Source organism: Suricata suricatta, chromosome 2 (genome assembly GCF_006229205.1).
Source record: "Suricata suricatta isolate VVHF042 chromosome 2, meerkat_22Aug2017_6uvM2_HiC, whole genome shotgun sequence".
Classification (NCBI taxonomy): Eukaryota; Metazoa; Chordata; class Mammalia; order Carnivora; family Herpestidae; genus Suricata; species Suricata suricatta.
Genome location: NC_043701.1, coordinates 8,001,499 through 8,023,816, shown reverse-complemented (window position 1 = coordinate 8,023,816; position 22,318 = coordinate 8,001,499). Strand labels below are relative to the sequence as shown.

Sequence of the window (22,318 nt, the reverse complement as noted above, 5' to 3'; positions counted from 1 at the left end):
TACCTTATTACATGTTCTATTTGACCACAAGCGATTATATTTATAATGTGGTTTGGAACAGCACATGCCAATGAGCGAGATTAAATGGGATCAGTGCCTGGGCGGCCAGTCAGTTGGGCGCCCGACTTCGGCTCCAGTTGTGATCTCAGGGTTCATGAGTTCAAGCCCCATATCAGGTTCTGTGCTGACAGCTCAGAGCCTAGAGCTTGCTTTGGATTTTGTGTGTCCCTGTCTCTCTGCCCCTCTCCCACTCATGCTGTGTCTCTCTCTCAAAAAAAAAAAAATGAATAAACATTAAAAAAAATTTAAATGGGATCAAATTCCTGATGATAACGGAATTTACAGATAATATAAGAAACAGTGCATGGTATATTTATATAGAGATATGTATATTTTTTCTTTTTATGGCCTAAATAGATAACTGATAACTCATGGGATCTATCAGTGGCATTTCAGAATATCGTAACAGCCTAAAGATGGGTTCATATCCTAGGAAATTTTTCTCTGAAGACTGAATATTGAGCAAACGATTTCAAATTCTTGTCACTGTAATTTTATTTGAAGCATTTTCAAACAGATGTTGCATCTTGGTTTGCTACTATATTTTAAATGCTTTCTTTTTTTCAATATTCATTAAACTAGTCTTTTCTTCTTGTCTCTAATAAGAGGAACATCTGTTTCTTCTTGTTTAATCAGCCCAATCACCTCAAAAGTCTTACTTTAAAAATAATACCATTAGAAAGACCGTCTAGATAGAATGTGCTTCATTTACATTTTGCATTTACATACAAAACAAGCTTTTCCAACAATTATAAGTTAGCGAAATGTTAGAGAAAATATTATAAAGCAATTTAGTTATCTTATGAAAAAAAATTAAGACCAGAAACTGGAATATGATTTCAGAGATGTTAGTTTTAGGTTAAAAATTCTCTTTATAGGTGCGCCTGGATGGCTCAGTTGGTTAAACGGCCAACTTTGGCTCAGGTCATGATCTCACGGTTCATGTGTTTGAGCCCTGCGCAGGCTCTGCGCTGACAACTCAGAGCCTGGAGCCTGTTTCAGATTCTGTGTCTCCCTCTCCCTCTGCCTCTTCCCCACTTGTGCTCTCTCTCTTTGAAAAATAAACATTAAAAAATTTTTAAATTCTCTTTATAAATAAATCCTTTTTAGAATGTGCAGTTGAAAAGTTTTTATTGCTATAAATAACAAGGTATCTGTTATAAAGTATTATTGAATAATCAATAAGTGTAAAATTATATCAAAACTGTTGAAATCAGGTATATTCTTAAAACACAAATATGTATGCCGTTTTATATCAGTCTTCTCAAAATTAGTCACCATGGGAAGTCCTTGCTTGGAATTATATTTAATTTGGGGGAATATGTCACAGATGTTCATAACCATATCAATTGAATAATCTAATTTAAACACAGACATACATAATTTGAGGAGGAGAAAGAAGACCTATATTTATGAAATAATAAGACCGATTTATTATATAGCTCAAAGTTGGCTTAAATTAGCTTGAAAATTGTTGACTCTGATATTAATGATATGTCATCAGACACTTTGCCAAATTCCCAGATTCCTCACCACGGATATTGCATGATTGGATTTTATTTAGTGGCAGAAGATATTTGTTCACACAGAAAACCAACTTTTAATCATCATATAGCCATTAATGCTGAGAGAATTAACAACCCAAGTTGATAGTTGGAGAGCTGGGCTCACTGAATGAGAAATAGTAGTTATATACTGAGTGCTAACTACGTGTCAAGCACTGTTGTAAGTGATAATGGATTCACACAGTTTTCACAACAACCCTATGAGATAGATACTTTTATTAGTCCTATTCAATAGGTAAGGGAATTGAGGCATGAAAATGCAAATTGCTGAAGGATGTAGGTGGGCGGAAATGACATTCAGTCCCAATGGCCTGACTCACAAATGGCTGCACCAGGCTCTTCTACCCCTTTGTGGGTGGCTCTGCACGTCAGACACCCCTGGGTTCCAGTCCTCTCTCAGTCTCTTATAGGACACAGTACCTTTGTGCCTGAATGGAATATGACCCCACATAGAGGGCGGTCCCCCATTTTTCAACAAGATGATGTAGAGTGCCTTTTAACGAACTTGCATGAAAAAGCTCTTAGTACTATAAGTGAATATGTGTGTAATAGATATGTAATTATTATGTGTTTTGAAAATGACATACATACATAATTTAAAAAGCTTAGTTTCCACTCTCTTTGTGGAAATAATTGTGTTCTACTTTCTTCACATGCACCTTTAGTCTAAGTGTCTGTGTCCTAACTTCATGAGTCATTGAGCACCTTTCTGCAGAACAAATCACCATCACCCCTAAGTGATTTGTACATGGGAATTTCTGCACGTCTAATGCTGTCACTGGACGTTTTTTTATAAACTCCAGGTGCCCATTAGCATAATGCTAGGACACACTTCTCTTTTGTTGTCTCATATATGTATATTTATGATTTCCACGTTGTTAAGACTTACTTTGTTAGTCTTGTGTAGAGGCCTTACTTCTAACTACACCAGTATTTGAAATTGTGAGGCCATAACTCCCCCAAAAATAATAAATTTAGGTCTTAGCTTCCTTCTCTATGAGACTAATGAAAACTTAATTTTTTTTAAAAACCTTTTTTAATGTTTGTTTATTTTTGAGATAAAGGCAGAATTCTAACAGTGGAGGGCCAGAGAGAAAAGAAGGCACAGAATCCAAAGCAGGCTCCAGGCTCTGCGTTATCAGCACAGAGCCTGACGTGGGGCTCAAACTCAGACTGCGAGATCATGACCTGAGCCGAGGTCAGACGCTGAACGGACTGAGCCACCCAGGCGCCCCCCAGAAATTTTTGATGTAATGATACGGATATAAATATACTGCTTCCTAGGTGCCAAGCATTGTTTCAATGCCATAGAGATGCTAATTAAGCTACTCCTCAAAACAAATCTGTGAAGTGGATAGTGTTATTTTCATTTTAGAGAAGAGAAGCCTGAGGGCCAGAGTGGTTAGTGATGTGCCCAGGCTGGCAAGGGGCAGAGAGATGCAGGCAGCTTTGCTCCTGAATCCGTCCTCTTCATTCTCCTGCTCTGTCCTGTCCTGGTGCTGCCTTGCTGCTCACTGCTGGAAAGAGGCAGGACAGAAGTGTGAAAGTGGGCACGCACGTGAGGATCTCAGGAGCTGTTAGCCCCATGAGCCAGGAGTCTCTTTTCTAAGTGTCAGTAACCTGCGCCCTTCCTTTCTGGTCTGACCATGAGCTACTGTGCGGGCACCAGGACCCTCCCTTTCCCCCTCCCTCTCCAGTACTGGCCCCTGGTGAATTTCTTTATTTCTTGGGATGCTCATTGATTCATTGACTCTAGAACAGTTGGTGGAGGAATATCATATCTTCAACAGCACACAAAACTGCTGCTTTAATCCTGTTTTTTAATTTGTTCTTTGTTATTTATGACTCACAAATTTGTAATAAAACTTGAGATGCTGACAGTTTTTTTCTGAATAAACGTATTGATATTTATTGTAAGTACCTATCTTACAGCAATGATCTGATCGACTGGTGTTCTGAGTGAATTTTAGATATTGAATTCCAAAGGCTCTTAAATTTAATTAATGTTGCATTTCATATAAATTAAAATTTGCTAAACAAAATTGTTTATTTTTTTAAAAAATACCTTAAAGATGCTAGTCCTTGTTGCTTTTCTGAAGCAAAACTCATTCTGTACCATGTCCTCCCAATGACAGATAGTCCAGGAAATAATAAAGGCGAAAAGCAATTCAGAGCAAGTTTGAGGGAGAGATCACATATGCTGTTTTTATTTCAGTGCTTATGGAGTAAAAGGAGTGTGCACAAAGTTCCCTTTGCTCAGTTTCACCAAGTATGGAAACGATTTAAATGAACACTCGTGGGCTTATTCTAATGTGCCTTAGAGAAACTGCTTGTATTTGAACTCATACTTTCAATGTAAAATTTTGATTTTAAATACATTTGCAAGGGAAAACCATGGATAAGAAAATACTAACAGACATACAGGATATTCCAATGCCACCGAAATCTGATGGTGCACTTGCTAAAAGTTGGCAAATGGAACTGGGTGATGTGGCAGTTATTTTCCATCCTAATGCTCCATAAGATAAGGACATCCTCGGGGTGCCTGGGGGGCTCAGTCGGTTAAGCCTCCGGCTTCGGCTCAGGACAGATCTCACGTTCGTGGGTTCGAGCCCTGCATCAGGCTCTGTGCTGACAGCTAGCTCAGAGCCTGGAGCCTGCTTCTGGTTCTGTCTCCTTCTCTCTCTGCCCCTCCCCATCTCATGCACTGTCTCTCTCTGTCTCAAAAATAAATAAAACATTAAAAAAAATTAAAAAAAAAAGATAAGGACATCCTCGGGTATGGTGGCAAACCGAATATGTATGTATGTGTGTGCGCGCGTGCAACTGCTCATGCTCACATGTGCACATAGTATAAGAATTCTGATCGTGGATGCCCACAGGTCTTATAGCATGATTCATTATTGTCTGTTTTCTGTTTGTTGTTTGTAAAAAGTTGAGCGTCTGCAGGCAGATTGGAGTTTTAGTTCTACGATCTGCCATTGATCAACTATGGGATGCTTATACTTCATTAGATTCACTTCTCGTGCCTATTTATTTGAGGCAATTCTAAACATTAATTTCTAAAACACTTTGTGAGAATTATAAAGAAGTCAAATGCAAGTACTTGTCAGAGCAAGTAGCATATAGGGCTTAGAACACTATATCTTTAAATACTTCCCTATACAGAAATAATGCAATTAGATTCTGCTCTAGAAAAAGGCTTCACACCATGATTTTTTATAACTTGTGGAGGAAGAAAGTTTTTAAAAAGCTTTTTGAGTGAATGGACCCTCGTTTTCCCACTGAAGAATTGAACTTCATCGTATCTGGGTGCCCATTTCTGTCATGGCTGCTAAGGCATACCTCTTGAAGATTAAAAGTTCAAAATAATAATTGGAATTAAAATGAATAGAAATCACAGTTAGGGCTCAAAGGCAGCAGTGCCTACTATCAAAAGGCTGTTTTTATCTAAATTTTAATTTCTCTAGTAATTAAGTTTCTTGAAAAAAATAAAGTAACCTTTTAATTTTTATCTGATTGGAAAAATAGACATTTTTTCTGTGAACAATTGAGCTGATGATGTCCGTTTGTAAATTCATTGTATGATGAAGAAATGTTCAAAGGAATTTTTAGAAAGGCAGTCCGGTCTACTCTTTAGAACAGGAAGATCTATTAGCTAATGGTGTTTTATAAGCAACTTTTTTCTGAATGTGTGATTATTTAGAATTCAATTTTGAGACTGAACATTTGTAGCATTGATGTCCTAGGGATCCGTGCCCCAAAACTGTGTTTCAGGGCAGAGCTCATCACATTATACAGGCAGAAACAAAAGCTAGAATCAAAACCCTGCACTTCTGTGGTTAATCAGCCCTCAGTGTGGTTTTCTTTCTACACTCAAGAAAAATGTTATGGTGAAGACACAGTGTCCTGTTCATGTGTTCTGTGGACCCTACTTGAGAAGGAAATATTTCACTCAACCCTACCACTTGTGTGACAGCTCACTGAGATTAATTTTAGAATAAGACTTTACATTTACATAGTAATTTCACAGTACAAAATATGTATATATGGATCCGTGTTATGCATTTCATAACTTGGAAGTTATTCAGTATTAATTACTTTAGAGCTAGGATTTTCTCTTTTCCTCCATTGAAGTAAAATGTGCTCACTATGTATGAGTAAATTAAAACTTAAAAATCCTAATGGGGTACCTTGGTGGCTCAGTCAATCATCCGGCTTCAGCTCAGGTCATGATCTCATGGTTCGTGAGTTTGAGCCCCACGTCGGGCTCTGTGCTGACAGCTCAGAGCCTGGAGCCTGCTTCAGATTCTGTGTCTCCTTCTCTCTCTGCCTCTCCCCTGTTTGCCTCTGTCTCTCTCCCATTCACAATAAATAAACATTATTTTTCTTTAATCCTAAAAAGAAATACTTGAGGTGTGGGTATTTGTCATGATATTTACCAGCATAACACCAATAAATTTTACATGTATGTGACCATCTTACAAGCTCCAACAGACTTTAACTTTTTTCATTAAAGTAGGATTTCTGTTTAATAGTATAATCCAACCACCAGTTTATGCTTTTTCTGCAAAGGGCCACACAGTAAATAGTCTGGGCTTTGTGATTGGTTAAGAAGCGTCTGTAACAACTACCTGACTCTGTCTTTGTAGAGCAAGACGGTGAGTAAACAAATGAGCGTGGCTGCATTGCAACAAAACTCGAGTGTGGGCACTGCACGTCAACTTTCTATCATTTTCACGTGCAATTTATTATTCTTTTTGACGCATTTTCACCTACATAAAGTTGTGAGAACTATTTTTTAGCTCTCAGACCCACCAAAACAGATGGTGGCAGGCCAGAGGTGGCCTGTCACCTGATCTGCAAGCGTCCGATCGGAGGCTTGGAGCCGTCATCTGTCCTCCCTGACGTGCCCTCCTTTCATTCTTAGATATTTTTACCTGCGAGGCTTCTGTGTCTTCTGTGAATCTGAAGTGTATTTTCCAGTAACTTCTTCCTGTGGAGTTTACATTATTCTGTCTGGAGCAGACCGGAACAAAGCCCTTCCCGTGGCCACAGCTTAGGCCTTTAGAGGTTGGAAGAAAGCCACTCTGACCATCTTAGACTTCGTTTTCTCTCTCTTAGGGTTTCCTTTTTCCAGATGCTTATGTTCAGTGGCTGGTCTCCTTTGTCTGCTCCTTGATTTTCTGATTATTCTTTGTAAAATGAACACAAACTAAACAAAAACTTCAAGTCGTTGTCTGTCTAGTGGGAGCTTAAAAGAATGTTTGTTTCCCAAGGTCCTTGTATTAAGCAACCTTGAAACGTGGATGTTAGCGTTGGAGCTGGTGGTGGTGGTGTTTGAAATATAACCTAATCCATTATAAAGATACTTTATTTATAAATGACCAGGCAACCCTGGTGTTATTTCCCATGTTTATTAGTGGTTAATTAGCACATATTCATATATTTTTTTTAGTCCTTAATTTCTATAAACTATGTACACTTGTCAGAAGTGGTTATTGAGAGAAAATAATAGTACAAAAAGGGTTCTTAAAAACAGAAAGAGACCTAAACCTCATTTTCTTACTTGAGAGTGGCTTCTAGTAAACCTAATCATAAAATAAGTAATTAAATCAAAATAGTTCCTCATCACCTCCCGAACAGCCTTATTCACCCAAAGGCCCAGGAATACTTATTTTCCTACTTGAGTGGGTTCTGTTATGCCTTATCTTTCCAAGGGAGGATGGGATCACTTACAATATTAAAGATGCATGATACCAGTTGCAAGTAGCACAGAATTTTTCTAGATGAAAATATATCAATTTTTACCTATAAAGTTCTGACCTTGTTGATATTGAAGATTGTTGTAAACTGTACGATCTTTAGAAAATGAATTGATTTTTTTTCTTAACAGGTTCTGGGTTGAATGATGGACAGTGGCATGAGGTTCGTTTCCTAGCTAAGGAAAATTTCGCTATTCTCACCATTGATGGAGATGAGGCCTCGGCAGTTCGAACTAACAGTCCTCTTCAAGTTAAAACTGGCGAGAAGTACTTCTTCGGAGGTAAGACCACCAGTTTTTACTGGTTAACGAGTACATTGTTAGAGTTTCTGTGAAGTTTTATTATGAAGTATGTAGATTTGACTCAATAGACTCAGCTGATCTCAGGAAGAAGACCAAAACCGTATTCCATGAACTAAAATCGAGTGGCAAATTTATGCCTCTTCATGATAAAGGTATTGATATGATGTCATAATGCCACCATATTCTTCCAGTTTAACTCAAATATTCAAACTGTAGGGGCGCCTGAGTGGCTCAGTCAGTTGGGCACCTGACTTTGGCTCAGGTCCTGAGCTGACAGGGAGTGGGTTCGAGCCCCATGTCAGACTCTGAGCTGACAGAGTTCAGAGCCTGGAACCTGCTTCGGATTCTGTGTCTCCCTCTCTCTCTGCCCCTCTCCCACTTGCAGTATGCCTCTCTCCCTCTCAAAAATAAATAAACATTAAAAGAATTAAAAGAAAAAAAACCAAATACTCAAACTATAAAGCATAAGATTCTGAATCCATTCATTCTCGTACTATCCTCAAGAGTCAGGTCCTTGGGTCATGTATTAGTCACCCATTGCTGTGTAAGTAATTACTCCAAACCTTAGTGGCTCAAAACAACATTGTCTCAATTCAAGAATAGTTTATCTGACTGGTTTCGACTCAAAGTCCCTCATGATGTTATTACACCCACGCACTGTGACTGCATCATGTGAAGCCCTGACTGGGTTAGCGAGGACGTTTCCAAGAAGGTGCGCTCACTAGGTTGACGGGTGGTGCTGTTTGTTGTCTCGGGCACCTGGGTCCTCCTCCATGTGCCTCGGATTTTGGGGGGCTTGTCTTCTCCAGGCTACCTCTCCCTTAGGTGATTAGGCGGGGAGAGGAGAGGAGGGGAAAGCCAGTAAACAGGGGAGAAAGTTTCAAAGATGGAAGCTGAAGATTTTTATCAGCTAGTCTTGGAAGTGACATCCTGTCACTTCTGTTATACACAGTTTGTTAGAAGCGAATCATTCGGCCCAGCCCACATTTAAAGGCAGGAGATGTGTGATGAGAACATCCTGGAGGCTGCCGGCCTCAGGTGGCGTCGTAGGGGGGCCGTCTTATCACACACAGATCTTGGTTCTTAAGTAATGAAAACGTGAGTAAAAACGAAGGTTCTCTTAAAACAGTTAATTCTAATATATGGGAAAAGGTATTGTAGCATGGACCTGGGAATATTTTTTTAATTTGAAAAATGTATTCTGATGGATTTTTTTATCATTAGTGAAATATGCGGACATCTTTTTTTTTTTAAGTATTAGGTGCGTTGTTTAGATCAGTATATCTTTTATTACATTATTGTCTTCCTCATCCTAAATCACGCAAGGTGAGATCTAAAAAATACATTGCTTTCTTAGAAAAGGCTTTCTTAAACTTTAAAACATATGTGTACATACATTTCTCTGAAAACATATTTACTAATATTTACATTTATTGATTTAAATGCTTATATGTCACTATATTTATATATTTTTCTAATTATTACAATAAGCCTATTTGAGATACAGTTATCTTGTATATCTTATTCCTTGCTGTATCCTCTAAGGTCTTAGAAAAATTCCTGACATATAAATGACCAATAAATATGAGTGAGTTAGTAAATTTAGAAAAATAAGCAAGGCAAGCACTTTACTTCCCGTTGTTTAAAAGAAAAAATAAAAGGAGTGCCTGGGTGAGTCAGTTGGTTAAGCCTCCGGCTTTGGCTCAGATCATGATCTCACAGTTTGTGAGTTCAAACCCTGCATCAGGCTCTGGGCTGTCAGCACAGGCTGGAGCCTGCTTCTGCTTCTGTGTCTCCCTCTCTGCCCCTACCCCACTCCTGCTCTCTCTCTCTCTCGATATAAACATTGAAGAGAAGAGGAGAGGAGTGGAGAGGAGTGGAGAGGAGAGGAGAGGAGAGGAAGAAATAGAAGCGCACAGAGACTTCCTGACCTGCCCCTATGTTGGGGGTAGGCAAGGGAACCCCAGACCTTGGACTCCTGTAGCTGCTCTTTCTCCCTGTACATCATGATGTGATGATAAGTGGCAAGTCAGAGAGAGAAGACCTGAGCTAGAGCTCTCTTTCTTGAATCTTCCATTGTGTTCATTGGAAGTTAAAACTACATCTTTTTAAAAAGGCTCTCAATGAATATTTGATGAATGGGTGAAAGACATGACGTTTTTGAGGGAATAAACTGGGACTTATTGATGTGAGAAAAAGCAGCCCAATAGTCCAACTGGTTCTCCTGCAAAACCATATTTAATATGATGGGCTTTTGGCCAATAGTTTTCATTGCTGTCATAGAAAATGGATCACAGTAGTCAGTTGGAACTCTATCGATAATCCCTACCCATCCAGATGACAGTGGGATGTAGTTGGCCATGGATGAGCATGCTGAATGCCTAAGGTCAAAACAGAGTGTTGATCTATTTCCATCTAGATGGGTAGCCTAAGAGCTGTAACCAACAAATTTAAGGTACAAACTTTATGAGATAGGAGGGCTTTATAGTGTGCTGTTTACTATGGCTTTACATTTTTTTGCTTTTCAAATCCAATGGTCAGGAGCATATTTCCCCCCTCTGGGGTCTCTGATCTGCCATTGGGAAATGCTGTTAGCAAATGATCACAATGCATCTGTGGTTATATCTTCATTAGCTCAATCCTTGGAGTATATGAGAATCACCAGAGAAACCTGTTATATTTCAGAATTTTCAGCCCCCTCTCCTGGAACTCAGTGCAGAATGCAGGGGGAAAAAAGTTCTAAGCTTCAACGTTTTCTGACACAAACGATCTTGAGGGACAGAATTATAGATCAACCTTAGCCAATTTTTCAAATTCCTCTGAAAGACAAGATCTGTCATTGAAAAGTGAGATAAGTGAGAATTAGCTACTCTCGTATAGCTTGGCCTCCGTGGAACAGGAAAAGGAAGTCACAGGCACGTTTTGGTGCACATACAGATGTGTATTAAGTGAACACTTTTATTAGCAAACCGGAACAACGCAGTTAATACAAACTCTTCTATAAGTTCAGTGAAGTCCTAAGTCTCAGACTTGCTCTATCTTGAATAAAATGCTCTCGTTGGGCAGCTTTACCAGTGTTTTAGAAGCAAGATTCAGCTACACCCAGCCAGTGCCAAGCAGTTGAAAGTCTCCTAAATTGATGGCTGACCCAGGACCGTTACGTGATCCAGACTCCAGAACAATCTCCAAGGTGTCAGGTCACAGGCACACTTGTCTTACGTCATCTTCACACAGGCCATGTGTGTCTATAAAAGATGGTTTGGCAAGCTTCATAAACTTAATATCTTTAATTTCACCACTGAGCTACCTTTCCTAATGTTTATCTAACATTTATACTGATTAACAAAGCACTAATTTCACCAAAGAAAACTCAATTTGGCATTTAGCAAGTTGATTAGAAAAACAGGTAGGAGAAATCCTGAAGTAGCTATCTCTGGAATGGCTGCAGTGTTTCTTTTCTTTTTTTATTTTGGTTTATTTATTTTTGAGACAGAGAGAGACAGAGCATGAGTGGGGGAGGGGCAGAGAGAGAGGAAGACCCAGAATCTGAAACAGGCTCCAGGCTCTGAGCTGTCAGCACAGAACCTGATGCAGGGCTCGAACCCATGAACTGTGACATCATGACCTGAGCTAAAGTCCATCGCTTAACTGACTGAGCCACCCAGGCGCCCCATGGAATGGCTACAGTGTTTCTGGTAGAGTGCCCATGACCCCCTCTGGCATATGGTTTTCAGATTAGAATGCTAGCTACCCTGGGTTGTAATTTAAACACACACACACACACATACACACACACACACACACACACACACCACTCACACACACACACCTTCCTATTGTATGTGATGAAAAATCTAAAATTAGTTGTAGATATCATAATGAAAACATCTTAAATATCAGTGTAGTAGAGAGGTCTAAAATATGAGCTTTGAAACACACATTTGGGATTGTGTTTTCACGTAGTTAAAAGATAATTTTAATACTTTATCTTATATCTTCATCCATTAAAAGGCCATAGAATAACCTTTTAAACCAAGGGTCTGTCTCCAGGACATGCTCAATGCTGACTCCCTTTCTAATCCATCTGGAGTCTTCATTTAACTCACTCAAGGACAGCCCTTTCCAAGGGAGACTTGAGATTTCAGACCATGTGCTCATCTAAAGCCTCTGACCAACTTCTCCACTACTCAAAGCATTTCTTCCTCCTTGGTAAAGCACAGATTGTTTTCCTATGATGTGAAAGCCTTCAAGAAAGGCTTGCTGGCCTCATGCACTCAATTACAGGCTCCTAAACATGTACACACTTTGTTTCTTTTGAAGTAAAGCCCTGGTCATGTAGCTTCTATTCTTTACCGCTGTTTCCTACCAGGATGGAGCTTTCTCTCTCCATGCCTGCGCCTTGCTAATCCCGGAGAGCCTCTTAGTTCTCCTCTGTAACACTCGTGATCAGATGTTTAAGCAACAAGAATTGTTTTGCCTTGTTCTTTCTTGGGAATAAGTAGAAAAAGAAAGAGATTATACATTTGGGATGTTTCCTCAGCAGCAGTTATTTTGGTTGCTTTCTGTTTTTTTCTCTACCACCCAACTGGAATTACTTTTGATAATACTTCATTAATTTTAATAGTCAAAGTAAATTTATTTATTGACTGTTTACCTGGCAGGATGCTTTCAGATAAAGGCCAGAGCCCATGGTCATAAGAGAATAGAAGGATTTGTAAATTTCTTGATTTTCTCAGGGTTGGTATTTTTTTTATTGGTTTTATCCTGTTGCTTTCATTTGAAAGGAAAAGGAGCTGTGGGCTGATGAGAGAAGAGGTAAGAAAGTTCCAGAGCCAATCTTACTAGAAGGGAGTGGCTGCTCTCAAGGACTCTCCTTCCAAACATACTTGGATGGGTTCATTTATCTTTTCTGTACTAGAACTAAGATCTTTCATTTATATCCACAGAGATTACAGAGCCCCTAACATAACCCAAGTATTGTGCTAGATGCTGGCCATATATCAGGACCAAGAAGACCTAATCTGCACTCTCGTGGAATTTACAGTGTTTGCTCTCACTTATATAATTTCCATGTTTCTCTTACTAATTTTATAGCTGCTCTGAGCTCCATCTAGGGAAACCTGTTTTCCGCTTAAGACCTTTCAGCCAGTTGGATGAGGCTTACATTATGAAAGATACTTACCTTTACTTAAATCTGGTTGATCATGGACATTAACCACATTTGCAGAATACCTCCACAGCAACACCTAGAGTTGTGTTTGACTGAATAACTGGGTATTAGAGCCTATCCAAGTTGACACATAAAATTACCCATCACAGGGTTTTATATATCGTGGATTCAAGACATCAAATACAATTAGAATCAGGTGTCTGGTTTAATGTGTAGATGAGGGAATCCCAGAACCTGCTTTTATAGTTTTCCAGTTATAATTTCCAAGTCTTCTACATGCTTATTTTCTACTTTGTTTAATTTTACACTTTCTAATGTTACCTCTTCTACTCCCTCTCATTTCAGCACATTAATTGAGATAAAATTTATAGATGCTAAAATCTACCTGTACAATTCAGTGAGTTTTCATAAATTCATACAGTAGTGCAGCCATCACTACTCTTTACTCAAATATTTAGACAAAATGTCTGACACAGAGTAGGTTCCCAATGTCTGTTTATTCACTGAATAAATTAATCAGTGGTCCCTTAAGTGTACATTTACTGGTTCTATGCACAAGGGGCTACAGGACTTTCCATTCCCACATAGTCGTCAGCTTCTGCCATATGCCCCACACCCAAAAAATATTTAGGTCAGGGCTATTGACTGTGCTTGCGTAGAATGGCCATTATCATATTTGGCAGTTATAACTCTTCTGGGACTTTAAGGTAAAATAATTTGTATTAGATCAAATGAATTCTTTTAAGATAAGTGTATGTACACATTTGACTAATAAGTGGAAGAGCCAGGACTTAAATAATTTAGCTTAGTGAATTTTTACTAAAACCTGGCATCATTATCCATATTAGATCAGCGAACAAGTTAGAAAAAAATATATGCTCGGGGCCCGTGGGTGGCTCAGTCGATTAAGCGTCCGGCTTCGGCTCAGGTCATGATCTCATGGTTCCTGAGTTCGGGCCCCATGTTGGGCTCTGTGCTGACAGCTGGCTCAGAGCCTGGAGCCTGTTTCGGATTCTGTGTCTCCCGCTCTCTCTGACCCTCCCCTGCTCATGCTGTCTCTCTCTGTCTCTCAAAAATAAATTAAAAAAACAGAAAAAAAACTGTAAAAAAAGAAAAAAATACATGCTCTGAAGAGATTACATTCCAGTCAAGATAACAAATTGGTAAAATAAGTATATTTTGGAGACAAGAACTGAGGGGAGGGGTGGGACATGTGTAGGGGAGGGTGTTGGGTGTTATCACCTAACATAAGTTGGCCAGAGGAAGCCTCAGCTGAGAAGCTGGCATCTGGACAAAGAGCTCCAGGGGCTGAGGAGATACGGGAAAGAGCGTCCCTGGTAGAGAGAAAAGTAAGTGCAAGTATGTGTCCGGCTGGTGAGGGTGTGGAGGGAGGTGAGTACCGCTTTAGGAAGTTGGAGGAGATTAGCAGATTAGCAATTTATTGTCTTTTTACAAATAAAATGAAAGCTAATTATCATCTACCTGTACATAGTGCTGAACATTTTTTATTGTTGGAATACTTCTCCATATTTGGTATAATATGCATTTCTTTGAAATATGAATTCAATATTAAAAGTGGCAAGGGTCAACATTTTATAATTAACTAAATTTATTAACTTTCAGAATGAGAAACGAGGAAATCACAACTTAGAATCTCTGAGATTCCTGTAAATTGTTAATATTTTATTTGGATTGGCTAACATTATATAATAATTGGAATTCATTTAATTTAATTGCAAACTCATGAATTAACTTTATATAGCAAATATATATATATTTATGTTTTTTGTGTCTTCTGTGCTTTTACTGTTTCACCCTGGTTCAATATTACAACATTATTATATTACATAAAACGTAACGTTTTTTCTCATTTTCAGCATTAGAGAGTTGACCCATCCTTAACTGTAATGAGTTAACCTAGAAACGTTCTCAATTATTAACTTCTTAAAAAGGACTTGATTGTACAAAAACTACTTACCTATGTAAGCCTTTAGATCACTATTTGCTATTCTATGTAAATTCATCCCCACTTTTAAAAAGTACAGTTTTAAGCATCTCTTTCCATCATGAGAACATTAATAAGGAGAGACACATTTCTTTTTCAATCTAATTCCCAAAGTACTTTGGTCGTTTTAGTTTGTTTTCTAATTATATGCATAAAAGAAAGTGGCAGAGAAGAGGAAAGGAATTGCACAATCAAATTGAATATATTAACTTCATCAGAAACTGTTCCCTGTAGGGGATAAGAGTGTATTCATTATAGAGCCCCAAATTCCAAGGATCTTTGTGTCTCTCCTAGAATAAAATTTGTTTAGAGCTAGAATTTGGTCTAATTAGGGTTATGGTGATATTCTATACACCTTTGCTTTTTTTTGGCTCTGTGAATGGCTTGCACTGGGAATATTCAGATTTAAGACAGAGTTGTAAGTAGTTTTTCAGAGAAGAAAAATCATGGAAGTATAAAAACTCTTTGACTTGCAAGAATTGTCTTAATCCTGTGGCTGTTTATCACTGGTACCTTCTGCTTTCTTTTCTTATATTAATTTTGCTCCATTAAAATCAGTAGACTTAAAGAAAATAATGTTCTCAAGGGTGCCTGGGTGGCTCAGTCAGTTAAGTGTCCGACTTCGGCTCAGGTCATGATCTCACAGTTTGTGAATTCCAGCCCCGCATTGGGCTCTCTGCTGACAGCTCAGAGCCTGGAGCCTGCTTCAGATTCTGTATCTCCCTCTCTCTCTGCCCCTCCCCTGCTTGTGCTCTCTCTCTCTCTCTCTCTCAAAAATAAATTAAAAAAAAAGAAAAAAATTTAGAAAATAATGTTCTCAGTGTGGAAATAATATAGATAGCTCTACAAATACATAAATTAAATACAATAATTCTATGTGCTTTTTTGAGAAAGTATTTTCCAAATCTAAAATGCTCTTAATTTGAAAAAAAAAACCAGCTAAATTTTAAAACTATGATGACTTATGTATTAGGTGCAAATATGTGATACGTGTCTAGTTATCACTTGAGGATCGTAAATGTTTCTACAGATTATCTAAATTATTGATTTAATACTATTTTATCAAAACAAAAAGCCACAAAAACAAAAGGAAGAAACTGACATATATTTTTTCATGGAAACGTGTGTGTTCATTATTCTGAGATGCAGAGGTTAAGATGGAGTAAGCCATCTGATAGACTTAACCAGACAAAATGCCTCTGATGGATACAAGGACTAAAGAAGAAGAGAAGGTTTGACACCTGAGGAGGGATAGAGGGAACGGAGGATTGAGTGGAAGAGCCCGTAAGTGCTGGTAGCATTGGCCACGGTCCCGCACAAAATTGCCTATTAGCATCTCTCATGAAATGGAAATGGCTGGACCTTAGTCCTCTTGCCAAAGTGAGTAGTTGATTAGATCAGTTTGGGAGCCGATGGCCTCAGGAGAACGACATCTCTGGACCCTAATTATACCAGCCAACACTGATCCTCAGACAGGAAGGGACATGTGACAAGCATCCCTCCTTGGCCACCACAAGCATAAGTGAAAACAAAAGATAGTTCTACAAAGTTCTTTCATAGTTTTCCTTTACAAACCAGAGAAAAGTGGTTTTTTTTTCATACTATAGTTGGTATTTTCGTTTACAGAAAAAATTCCCTATGGCCAAACAGAGGAAATGGTTGCAGGGTACTGATTTTTAAAAACTGATGAATATTCAAATAACAATTCTTCTATATGTGCAGGAAGAAAACCAAAATGGAAGCCAGTGGCCTGTGATTTTGCTGGTCTATCATTGTTTATCTTGTTTGCGCACCTTATCATGTATAAGAGTCTTCTAGGGTGTTTTGGGATTTTGTTTTGTCTAGTTTTTCTTGTGTTTTTTTTTTTTTTAAAGCAGTGTTGTGCTGCATCTTTAGTAAAAGTTTGATTTGGTAGGTTTGACGTTGGGCCCAGAAATGTGCATTTTAACCAAGCATTTCAATGAATTCCTTTTCATTTTTAACTACTTTGTTGAGATATAATTCACATACCATAAATTTCACCATTTAAAGTACACAGTTTAGTGGGTCTTTTTGTATATTTTCAGAGTTACCTAACCATAACCACAGTCCAATTTTTTGTTCATTTTCATGACCCCAAGCAGAAACCCCAAACTCATTAGGAACAGCTCTGCCTTCTCTTACCATACATCACAGCCCTAGGCAACCAGTAATCTATTTATGCCTATAGATTTGCCCATTCTAGGCACTTTATATAAATGGAATTGCATACGAGGCTGTCTTTCATGATTGGCTTCTTTCATGTAGCGTGATATTTTCAAGGTTTATTCAATTTTAGCATGTATTACCACCTTATTCCTACTTACGTGTGAATAATATCGCTTGTATGGGTATACTGCATTTTTCAATCCATTCATCATTCAGTGGACTTTGGATTGTTTCCACTCTGGCTGTTTTGAATAAGGCTGCTATGAACATGTGTGTACAAGTTTCTGCATGCATGTGTGCTTTTCTTACTCTTGGGTATATAAGGGAGTGAAATTGCCAAGTCTTATGGTACTTCTGTTTTGTGGACTTACTAAAATCCCTCCTGAGTGATCTCAGTGACTGTAGTTTTCTCTTCACACTTAAAGAAACACTAATTTAGGGACACCTGGGTGGCTCAGTCAGTGAAGCATCCAACTTCAGCTCAGGTCATGATCTCGCAGTCTGTGGGTTCAAGCCCCACGTCGGGCTCTGTGCTGACAGCTCAGAGCCTGGAGCCTGCTTCAGATTGTATGTCTCATCTCTCTCTGCCCTTCCCCCGCTTGCTCTCTGTCTCTATCTCTCAAAAATAAAGATACAAAAAAATTTAACAACAACAACAAAAAGAAACACTAATTTAGGTAAAGATTTGGGGATCCAAATGCAGGAAATAAAAGAACTATTTCTTATTCCCCAACAATGAAAATCCTAGATTCCATAAATGGAGACAAGGATTAGAAAGAGAAAATACTATGAGACATGAGGATATAGTGAAAGACTGAATAATGATGTGAGGCTAATATCAGTAAGTGGAAAGTTAGAAACAAAAAAGAAAAAATTGAAAGGGAACAAAGATTGGGAATAATCTCTAATGTTAAAAAATATTATTTTGTAAGATAGTAGGGAGAGAAAATAGTAGGATGAACAAAGTGGATCTTAGTGAAATTTATTTATAGAAACAAAGCAGTTTTAAACACAACTGAATTTCAGAAGGTCGAACTTTCACAGCATTCATAGAAGAGATGTGACCTAAGTTAAATTACCTAAATGTGAAACAAGAAACACAGGGCTGAGGGTATGGGAGAGAGAGAATAAAATTTGTCAGGATTTATTTTTAAAAGTGCAAGTGGATAAAATAATCTTTTAACATAACACTTGTATTCAGTTACATATTCTTTTTAAAGTTGCTAATGCATATTTTTATTTAACAGAAGTTTGTTTTTGCCTAGTGTTAGACAGAGCTTGCTCTCTGGAATAGAATGCCCCCAAATGTGGATACGTTTAGTAAAAGAAGATTTCTTACTGCATAAAGAATTTCAGAACTCGTCAGTCATACTTTTAAAAGACAGATAGTGGGAAAAACTGGCGGAGTGTACCACCATCAGTATACAAAACATCCCTTTTCACCCTTCTTCCCATACACATGACATTTTTATGTTTCTTCGAGTGAGGCCAATCCAGAATCCCATTCAAATCCAGCTCAAATCCACATTTCTGAATGGTGTGTAGACCTCTACATCAGGTCAGCATTTGATTCCTCCTGGTCTAATGAGGTATCAACTAAACACCTGATAACTGCAATATCCACTTGTCCCATGGAAAATAAAAGTATAAGAATCGTAGTTTTTACTGGCCCGTAGTAATTTTTAAATCTTGTTAGTCAGGAAGACCCAGGGACCCCATTCCCCATGCCCCCCTGTGGCCCTGGATTTCATGCTCAGAAATGCTCCTTGGCCATTATTCTGCATGGCCATATCTAAAAAGGACATTCACTGTGCCCTTCTTTGGGGATGCACGCTTTCCTGTGTCCAAATAGAGCAGTAGAGACTGCTCTACTCATTGAGGGCATGCTCATGGTTGCCTTGGCAACATAATTCCTCTGAAACATGTGGTCTTCTAATCTGTTTCTTTAAGGTGGTTCTCTGTGCAAGCAACAGCATCTAAATACCTGTTCCTGATAGAGCTTTAAGCCTGGTGACTGCTCTTTTATGGACCTCTATGTTCCGCCACCTCCTGGGGCGGGGGTGGGGGTTGGTGTCACTCTGATGTCACTTCAAGAGGATTTGCTGACCTCTCCTTTTCCAAATCACCCTACCCTCTCAACTCAGTGCCTCAAACCCTGAGGCTTTGAGAAAAAATAACCCTTGATTTGATGACAATAGCCTAAATCTGATAATTGTCGCAAAACTGTTTCCCAACTGTCTGGTAAACAACTTTCATTGTTTCGTTGTTGTCTTATTTTCATTTACGTTTCATCCATAGTTACGTAGTACATGAGGGGGTTCTGCTGGACATCATACACTTGCATCAAATATGGATTAAATTCTAATATAGCAAGTCCTAATCAATTAGAAGCCTATTTCTTGCACCTCTGTATGTCTTTTCTTTTCTTCTTCTTCTTCTTCTTCTTCTTCTTCTTCTTCTTCTTCTTCTTCTTCTTTTTATTTCCCCCAGATTAACACTGACTTGAGGGTAATAAAAGACATTTTGGACCACAGCTTTACTCCCTTCTAAGGATGCCTTTTGGCAGCTATGGCTTATATTTATTGTACCTTAAGATACAGTTTTCTTTGTTATTTTTGCTTTTATTTCTGTTTCCAACTCATAAATTGGGGACTCTCCCTCAATTCAGGTTGCCAACCTAAGCAGAGAGAGCCTGCCATTGTAAAGTGTTTACTTTTATCTCAGCCTGCAGGCTGGCTGGCCCCAGACGGAGTGCATCTCTCTCTTGAAAACTGCTGAACACAGCAAGAAGGAGCCAGAGCACATCAGCATTTGAGTATTTTCCTAATATTTCTTCTGCTATTGAAAGTCTCCATTGGCATCTGTTTTGCCTTCCAAGGAATGGCGGTTGACAATATGACCAAATATTTTGCTCCAGATGGCAAAGGTCCCAGCTTTCCAAGCCTGGAATAGCCCGGGCTTCAGGGCCCGGTGTCTACTACAGGCAACTCCCTAAAATCATGTTCTGTCACACAAAGCACCCTATTTTTAAATATGGCACCAAATACGGCATTTGCTTGGATTAGCTTCAGCTCTGAGGGCCAGACACTGTGATTAACAGATAGAGATGTATTTATTTTTTCCATAAAAGAAGATAGAAGGTAAACTCTTAAGGCTGCTGCAGTGCTCAATGGAATCAGAAAGCCAGGCTTCTGCCTTTTGGCTTTACCATTCTCAACAGTTAGCATTCACCTTGTGGTCCTAAATGTCAGTGTAAGCTCCAGATATCCAATTTTTAGGCAGAATCAAAGAGAGGAAAGTAAGAGGGGCTGGATTCTTCCTATTAGGCAACTCTCTGAAGTCTGTATTATGTATGAAATATATCAGTGGCTGAAACTTACATGCTCCTATAAGGGAGATTGGGTAACCAAGTGCCCTGCTAAATGTCTCTCTCCACACAAGAGGGAGAAAATTAATATTGGAGGATAATTAGCAGTCTCTGTAACAACTCCTTTATTTTATATTAAATGCTTGATATTATCTTTGAATTTAATTATAGTCTGGGCATCCAATTTTACTTAATAAAGTGACATCCAATATTATTTTTCGCTCCTTGGGCAAATTTTGAAAATCTGTGTATGGTTGTTTAATCTAAAGATACTGAGTTTGGGAAATACATTTAAGTAGATTCATTTCTTTTCCAAGTTTTCAATTATCCATCATCCTAGCCTGAAGCTTTTTATAACAAATAATTTAGAGTAGTAAAATTAAATAGGTTTTACAAAGCAATAGAATATTCTCTAATCATGTATTTATATCTCTGTCATTCCTAATCATATTTCTATTCCCTAGAAAAAGCCTAATTCAATGAATGTCTTGCTTAAATATAAAGAGAGTGATATGACCTCTCCTCAAAATACTAGATGTTATCGAAATTCCTGTTGGTTGTTATCTAGTAACTTTTTTAGTTAGTTCATAAAGGAAATGGTTGGACAGTTGTTAGTTCATAAATGGTAAAAATCTGCCCATGATTGTGTAGTCTGGAGACATGGAAACTAAGAGACCAGATAAACCTACCTTTGAATTTAGGAAACTGTACATACCTTAAAAATAAGTGAGGCGTGTCAAGTGGACAAGATTTAAACTCCAGGAGAATAGGAAGCATCCTTGATTTTGCTCCTCCCAGCTTACCAAAAATACTTCCCAGTGCCTGACACGCGGAAGGTGCTCCTTATGTATCTGCTCAATGAATTATGAAGGATGATTAACTGTATCATTAAAAATTTGTTCTATTAGAATTTCTTATATTATTTTATACTGGAAGGCAATTGTGTATACATTTAAGTCTCTTTCTGGTATTCTTCTTACTAAAGATAAAATACACTATACCATACTTTGTATTTCTCTCTCTCACTGTGGCATTAAAGTGTAATCTTTAGGAAGGCATAATCTTTCCCCAGACATCAACTCTAAAGGTTAAATCTGTACTCTACAACACTTCAGGTTTTCCTTAATAAACATCACTACTTTTTTCCTTTATGAATCTCATTAAATCTTTCTCAAGTTATTTTTTATGTCAGAAGATTATATTGTCTTTTGGAAAGGTTCATTTTCTAATGTATAATGTGTTTTTCAAAGAAAAATATATTCTAAACTACCCCTCTAAAATTAAACAATAAACTGTTAAAATACATATTAATTTCCTGTCGTTGAAAACTGTGATTGGCTAAAAAAAAAAAAAAAAAGGTACACTTCACCCTTGTCCTTGTTTGGATGAAGAGGGAAAATGCAGCCTTACAGTTCTGTCTGCAGCTGTAGATAATGGCACCAGAGTGGGAAAGTGGCCTCCAGATTTTTGAAACATCCACATTGCAAAATGGTTTTAAAGATGTGAAATTTGAATACTTCAAAATAACTGAACATAACTTGCTTCCAGTGATAGGAAATGTTTATTTAATGTTTCCAAATAGCATGTGTATCTTCATCAAACCAGAATGTTGGCTTTAGTCCAGTGTGTAAAATCCACATTTTCTATGTCCCTGGCCCTCCCTGTGTGTACCTCTGGTGAGGGGGAGAGTCATATGTCTTGATGGAGGAAGGAGCGACGATGAGGAGGCATACAAATGTTCTACCCCACTGACAGAGAACTTAACAAACATAGCCTCTGTTTGATCGTGCGGTCTAAATATCGATTTGTTTCTCATCCAGTCAGGTAACAGTGAGCTCCCCATGTTATAGTGGGGAGATTATGCTGATGACCACTGGTAGCTATAAAAATCGGGCCC

General features: G+C 38.3%; 1 protein-coding gene across 1 annotated transcript in view; it reads left to right on the top strand.

Moving 5' to 3' along the window:
* Nucleotides 1-22,318, top strand: part of CNTNAP2 (contactin associated protein like 2) — a 1,359,261-nt gene that overhangs the window by 453,571 nt on the left and 883,372 nt on the right. Inside the window, exon 8 of the mRNA XM_029921999.1 lies at nucleotides 7,522-7,671. Within this exon, the coding sequence (XP_029777859.1) occupies nucleotides 7,522-7,671 (150 nt within the window). The remainder of the gene's footprint in view (nucleotides 1-7,521; nucleotides 7,672-22,318) is intronic.